The sequence below is a fragment of the Sinocyclocheilus grahami genome, unplaced genomic scaffold (assembly GCF_001515645.1).
Source record: "Sinocyclocheilus grahami isolate Dianchi unplaced genomic scaffold, SAMN03320097.WGS_v1.1 scaffold895.1, whole genome shotgun sequence".
NCBI classification, from domain to species: Eukaryota; Metazoa; Chordata; class Actinopteri; order Cypriniformes; family Cyprinidae; genus Sinocyclocheilus; species Sinocyclocheilus grahami.
The window spans coordinates 95,251-102,892 of record NW_015506074.1 but is presented as its reverse complement, the minus strand read 5'-3'; the positions used below and the strand labels follow the sequence as shown (position 1 = coordinate 102,892).

At 36.2% G+C, this 7,642-nt stretch overlaps 1 protein-coding gene across 1 annotated transcript in view; it reads left to right on the top strand.

Moving 5' to 3' along the window:
- LOC107563884 (protein kinase C-binding protein NELL2-like) overlaps nt 1-4,037 on the top strand; it is a 5,635-nt gene extending 1,598 nt beyond the window's left edge. The window contains exons 2-3 of the mRNA XM_016248852.1: nt 2,126-2,350; nt 3,744-4,037. Of these exons, the coding sequence (XP_016104338.1) occupies nt 2,126-2,350; nt 3,744-3,785 (267 nt within the window). The 3' untranslated portion in view covers nt 3,786-4,037. The remainder of the gene's footprint in view (nt 1-2,125; nt 2,351-3,743) is intronic.
- The last annotated feature ends 3,605 nt before the right edge of the window (nt 4,038-7,642 follow it).

The window sequence follows — 7,642 nt, the reverse complement described above, 5'->3', positions numbered from 1 at the left end:
CAACACAACTCTTAACACATGGCTCGAAACAGGCTCAGTGCAGCCAAACACTGTGCACAACCCTCACTGAGATAACACACACTGTCACTCAGAACACACTGAGAGTAAAAACACTAGCATCAAACACCAATACAGAAAATACTAACTTTTCATCTTTACATGTATGATGGAAAATTCGCATTACAGATGCCACTGTGGATCTTTGCAGATTGTGTTGCAGATGGTTCACGACATGGTCTATAAGTGTAGCCCTTATTTCATCTGAAATAACAGCTCTTTGTCTTCTTTGTCTTCCTCCACGCATCCGCCCTCTCCCTGCCACCCTTCTCCCTCCACGAACCCGTCTTCCTTGTTCCATTTCCTTGTCTTTCTGAGCTCTACCTATATATATATATATGTGTGTGTGTTCACTAACAGCACAAGGCTGAAATCTATTCTGTTTTGAATGTGTGGTTCACAGTTTTGACAGCAGTGTGTTAGCATTTGAACAAAGTGGTTAAAGTCATGGGATAAGTGTGTAGAGTTTTGAAAACTGTGTTCAAGTAATGAAAAACGAACTAGAGTTTGGTCCACATGAACTGCTGCTGTGCAGACTGTAGTTAGAGTTTTGCACATGTAGCTCCAGTTGTGCCCACTGTCATTTAGCAATCGAAAAAAACTGTAAGTGCACATTTTAAATCACGATTTGCCAAATGCTTTTTCGTTTTTTGTCAGTCGAGTTAAAAAATGCCATTGGACAGAACACACGTGGGAGCAACCAATCAACTTTCGCCTCGATTTGAAGAGCCAACCCCTCTCTCACTTGTAAATGTAACACGCGCTGTCATTGGACAGTGAGAACAGCTATACGTCATTACAGCGGGAGTTTGAAGCGGGTTCGATCGATGCAAAATATCAGAGGAATCTGAGCATGTTTGGAGAGGGATTGTGGATGATTTGTTAGCTTTAGCTGATTTCCGCAAAAGAAATTCTCCTCTCGATTCTCATTTTATGCATAGAAGAGTTTTACAGTTGAGGAACGACGTTGCAAATGCAGCGGATCATTGTGGTTGTACAGTCAATGGAAGGATTTGGGTTAAGGAATGCTTCTTTGTTTAGAAAATTACACATTTAATTTGAAACAAGATCTATGCATTTATAAATTAAAGCATTTCTCGTCTGGGGTGAGAAAAAACTAAAACATTTTTTGATTTAATTCTAGAGATTATATAATCCAGAAAAATATCTAGAATTAAAAAGTTGCCTATATGTTATAAATATCGTTTGCCACTGACTTAAGTAGCAAATCAAGGTTGCAAATAAAGGCTGTTTAAAGAAAAAATAGGAAATGCACACATGCACTACTGATCAAAGGTGTAGGTTAAGGCTAGATGATATTCAGATTCGTCTACTGGGCATGCGCACATCAATATAGTGTAAGTTTTGTCACACTGTAAAACAATAATTACTGTTTTTGCATTATTGTAAGAGGTAGGTTTAGGGTTGGGGTAGGTGTAGACGTTAATAAAACACAATCTAATATGTAGAAAATTACATTTATTGTTAGCTTCCGGTTTTAGCTGTATCCCTTGTTCACAAGTCTCAGTAAAGGCATTTATATAATGTTACAAAAGTTTCAAATAAATGCTGTTTTTTTAAACTTTCTATTCTGGGGTGAATTCTGAAAAATAAAATGCATCACGGTTTTCACAGAAATATTGTGCAGCACGACTGTTTTCAACATTGATAATAATCAGAAATGTTTCTTGAGCAGCAGATCAGCATATTATACAGATTTCTGAAGATCATGTGACACTGAAGACTGGAGGAATGATGCTGAAAATACAGCTGCGCATCACAGAAATACATGACAGTTTAACAGAGATTCACATAGAAAACAGCTATGTTAGATTCTAATAATATTTTACTATTTTTACAGTATTTCTGATCAAATAAATGCAGCCTTGCTGAGCAGAAAAGACAAAAACATTAACAAATCTTACCGACCCCAAACATCTGATGGCTAGTGTTTATGTGCAGGTTTATGACGTGCTGTGGGGTTTGACGTTAGCAGCTCAGATCTTTGTGCATTAAGCTGCAGGGATGTGTTCTCAGTGGTTTGTCTCTGGTTTGGTCCGGTCTTCAGCAGGGTGAGGTGGACTGCTGGCCTCTGTCCTGCCCGCCGGCGGACTGTGACTTCACACTGGTGCCCGAGGGCGAGTGCTGCCCACGCTGCGTCTCGGACCCGTGCCAGGCTCACGCCGTCCGCAACGACATCACCAAGACCTGCACGGACGAGCACGGCATCACGCGCTTCAGCGGCTCGTCCTGGGTCAAACACGGCACCGACTGCACACTGTGCCAGTGCAAGGTGATCACAACACACCAACACACACAGAGATCAACAAACACACAAACAATAAACAGGAAAACATACTTGACATGCAGACAAAGAACAACAAATGGGTAAGCAAAGATATGATTAAATTGGTTGATTTATTTGTTTGTTTATTTTCTGGGCAAATGTTCATATTGTGAAATTCATTATTTACATGTATTTATAAAATAATTTGTGCACAAAATAATAATAATACAAATAAATAATACCACCTTTAATTTTATTTTAATACATAATTAGCATACATTTATTTGTATACATAATTGTAATTCCCAGGCCTGGAAAAATCATTGAAATGATTAAAATCTTACAAATGCCAGTGCTGAATTCAGTTTAAAAAAAATCATAATAATAATAACAATAATACCTTTTAAAAATTATTTTTAAAAAAATACATAATTATTTACATTTTATTTATATCCATTATTTTAATTAGATCAGATCATTAAATTAGTCTAATTCATTGTGGTGATCAAATGCAATGCAATGCAATAAAATGCACTGGAGTAAAAGAAAAACAAATGTAATGCAAAATAATGCAATAAAATACAAAAAATGTCATGCAAAAAGGTTAAAAAAAAATGCAAAGCAATAAAATAAAATGCAAAAGGGGGGAAATCCAATGCAAAGCAAAAAAATCAAAATGCAATGCGAGTGCAATAAAATAAAAAATGCAATGCAATGCATTTTTTTTTATCCAGTGCAATAAATTAAAATGCAATGCAATCAAATTAAAAATGCAATAAAATAAATTAAATGAGATGCAACAAAATAAAATGCAATATTACAAAATGTTTATTTATTCAGTCCAATTTATCATGTAAATATATTTACACAATAAGTACATAATTATTGACATTTTATTTATATCCATTATTTTAATTAGATCAGATCATTAAATTAGTCTAATTCATTGTGGTGATCAAATGCATTGCAATGTAATAAAATGCAATAAAGTAAAAGAAAATAATGTAATGCAAAAATCAATGTAATAAAAAAAAGCAAAGCAAACCAAAGCAATAAAATAAAATAAAATGCAAAAATGGGGAAAATGCAATGCAAAGCAATAAAATAAAATGCAATAAAATCAAAAATGCAATGCAATGCATTTAAAAAAAAAAATCCAGTGCAATAAATTAAAATACAATGCAGTGCAATGCAATCAAATTAAAAATGCAATCAAATTAATTGCATCAAAAAAATGCAATATTACAAAATGTTTATTTATTCATTGTGTAAATATATTTACACAATAAATCACTGTTTGTCAAATACCCAAACAGTGATTTATTATGGTATATATATTCCTATAATTGTATTTCCAGTGTGTGATGTATTTTTCTCTCTCTCTCGGTCTCTTCTCCAGAACGGACACATCTGTTGCTCAGTGGATCCCATGTGTCTTTAGTCGCTGCGCTCGACGCTAACAGCACCTGTACAGTCTCACGCGACCGTCCCTCCACAGCCTTCCCCAAATAATGCCAAATATGAATCGTGTATAATATCAGACAGACGCCAGCGTACCTGAGGAGGCCATTTCTGCACAAACCAGGACTATAACCCCACCGACCACGCACACGCCGGCATGACCACACTGGATGTCTAAAGAATAAAACATTCATTCATTTTTATCTCTTCAACGATCACAGGATGTAGAAATTTTAGCTAGTGAGTAAATCTTATCGTATTTCTCTTTTGCCTGGTTATGGACGTCGACGCTATTTTGTTGGTGTTTTCACCGCACTTTTTTCGTGTCTGCTTTTCCGTCTAGATTTTAAATGATTAAATGGCTTGTTCTTGTCTGATGGTAAAATAAAATATCTCCATTTCCATTTATGGATGTGTTGACCTTTCATTTTCCCCAGCGGTGTGTTACGGTTCCCCAATATGTCGATTTAATTGTTTGAGCTTGTTTTTGTCTATTTGTGTGATCCTCTGATCACATGATTGACTAAAAACCAACAGATAGCCTGAACCAGGTTTCTTCTCCCAATGGGATTTGTTCTGTGCGTTAAGACAAGTCTGATTCTTTGTGGCGTTCAAATCAAATCAAACGCAATACAACACAAAGCAATAAAATGAAATACGATAAAAATTACTTAAAAAATAACCGTAATATACCTTTATATTATTGTTATTATTTAAATGTATATAATTTATTCAGTGCAATTTATTCAGTTTAACTATAATTTATTCAGTCTGATTCATTGTGGCATTCAAATGCAATGCAATAAAATATATAAAAATAAAATAAATAATAAATATAAAAAATATAAATAATCATAGTTATATTATTATAACTTTTTAAATGTATATTTAATTTATTACGTGTAATTTATTCAGTTTAATTATAATTCATTCAGTCTGATTCAATGTGGTAATAAAATGTAATGCAATGCAATAAAATCAAAGGAAATAAAATAAATATTACAACAATGAAAATGCCCATAACATACTTTTATATTATTATCATTTAATAAGCATTCAGATAAAATGCAACTAAATAAAATGCAATGCAATGGATTGCAATAAACTAAACTAAAATAACTGTAATATTCCTTATTATTGTTATTTTAATAATTTTTTTAAATGTATATCATTTATAACAGGCAGGCACTCAATTATATGATCAAATACACAAAATGTTCATGGAACATTTTTTTCTGAAATGTTTGTCTAATGTTACTACTTTTTCAGAATGTTCAGATAAATCAGAATGTTCTAATCACCTTCGTATAATGAAGAAAAAACGTGTTTAATGCATTTGAAGGGATAGTTCATCCAAAACGGAAAATTCTGTCATTAGTTACTCACCCTCATGACGGTGATGAATTTTCATTTTTGGGTGAACTATCCCTTATAATGGTTCCATAACTTAACGGGAATGTTAACAAAACGTTCTTAGTATGTATTTTTGTTAGTGGATAAAGTGTGCAATAATATAGTTTACATTTTGCAACAATAAACAACCTAAAGTTGTTGAGAGCAGTGCTATTCTGAGCATACTACTATTACTGCATCTACCAGATTAAGATATATTAATTCTATAGTATGTCGGAAGTAGTATGCAAGTATACTTTTGGAAATTTAGTCACTCAATTAGACTGAGGATGTTTGAATAACTAAATTAATTTTAATGACGGCAGATCCTCTTATTTTCAAAAGATCAGTGTTGTGTCTCATTAGGCTGCACTAAATATGATTATTCATTTTTATTAGAGGATAAAGATCCGCTGAAACAAAGATAAAAATGGTGCAAAAACAGGCATATGGCATGTTTTTTTTATTTAAAAGTTTTTAAATGTTACTTGTTTCGTAATGTTTAGAACGTTTCCGTAATGTTTGCAAAATGATGAAATGGAATGTTTTAAATATTTTTAAAAACTGGACGTTTAGATTACATTCAGAAATAATGTTTTCATAACAAGATGGGAATGTTTTTAAAACGTTCATTAGAATTTTTTTTTATTTGCAAATAAAGCTGTATACATATACTGTATATTCAACTATATAGAGTTCACTGTGTGATAATATAGTTATAGGTGTATGGCTTTGTGTGTGTGTGTGTGTGTGTGTGTGTGTGTGAGAGAGAGTGAGTGAGTGAGTGTGTGTGTGTGTGAGAGAGTGAGTGAGTGAGTGAGTGAGTGTGTGTGTGAGAGAGTGAGTGTGTGTGTGAGTGTGTGAGAGAGTGAGTGTGTGTGTGTGTGAGAGAGTGAGTGAGTGAGTGAGTGAGTGTGTGTGTGAGAGAGTGAGTGTGTGTGTGAGTGTGTGAGAGAGTGAGTGTGTGTGTGTGTGAGAGAGTGAGTGAGTGAGTGAGTGAGTGTGTGTGTGAGAGAGTGAGTGTGTGTGTGAGTGTGTGAGAGAGTGAGTGTGTGTGTGTGTGAGAGAGTGAGTGAGTGAGTGAGTGAGTGTGTGTGTGAGAGAGTGAGTGTGTGTGTGAGTGTGTGAGAGAGTGAGTGTGTGTGTGTGTGAGAGAGTGAGTGAGTGAGTGAGTGAGTGTGTGTGTGAGAGAGTGAGTGTGTGTGTGAGTGTGTGAGAGAGTGAGTGTGTGTGTGTGTGAGAGAGTGAGTGAGTGAGTGAGTGAGTGTGTGTGTGAGAGAGTGAGTGTGTGTGTGAGTGTGTGAGAGAGTGAGTGTGTGTGTGTGTGAGAGAGTGAGTGAGTGAGTGAGTGAGTGTGTGTGTGAGAGAGTGAGTGTGTGTGTGAGTGTGTGAGAGAGTGAGTGTGTGTGTGTGTGAGAGAGTGAGTGAGTGAGTGAGTGAGTGTGTGTGTGAGAGAGTGAGTGTGTGTGTGAGTGTGTGAGAGAGTGAGTGTGTGTGTGTGTGAGAGAGTGAGTGAGTGAGTGAGTGAGTGTGTGTGTGAGAGAGTGAGTGTGTGTGTGAGTGTGTGAGAGAGTGAGTGTGTGTGTGTGTGAGAGAGTGAGTGAGTGAGTGAGTGAGTGTGTGTGTGAGAGAGTGAGTGTGTGTGTGAGTGTGTGAGAGAGTGAGTGTGTGTGTGTGTGAGAGAGTGAGTGAGTGAGTGAGTGAGTGTGTGTGTGAGAGAGTGAGTGTGTGTGTGAGTGTGTGAGAGAGTGAGTGTGTGTGTGTGTGAGAGAGTGAGTGAGTGAGTGAGTGAGTGTGTGTGTGAGAGAGTGAGTGTGTGTGTGAGTGTGTGAGAGAGTGAGTGTGTGTGTGTGTGAGAGAGTGAGTGAGTGAGTGAGTGAGTGTGTGTGTGAGAGAGTGAGTGTGTGTGTGAGTGTGTGAGAGAGTGAGTGTGTGTGTGTGTGAGAGAGTGAGTGAGTGAGTGAGTGAGTGTGTGTGTGAGAGAGTGAGTGTGTGTGTGAGTGTGTGAGAGAGTGAGTGTGTGTGTGTGTGAGAGAGTGAGTGAGTGAGTGAGTGAGTGTGTGTGTGAGAGAGTGAGTGAGTGTGTGTGTGTGTGTGTGTGATGTTATCTGTTCTTGTTGTCTTAATTAAAGTCTTAATTAAAAATCATGTGTTAATAGATATTTAGGGGCACAACCTGAAGGAAAAGTCATTCTCATTTTATCAGAGATGTAAAAGGAGCTCCACAATGTTCATCATGAGAGAAAGATCAGATTCCTTGACCACTAACTAGTAAATAAAGGAAATAATAAAGCTAGAGGATGTATTACCTGCTTCTTTATGCACACAAACTGAAGTCATTAAATCTTATAAGTGTTATATAAGAAGCACTGGGTTGCAAATCCTCGTCCCACACGTACAGCAGGACCTGATCTTCACCCGCTTATATCACTCCTGGACTCCATC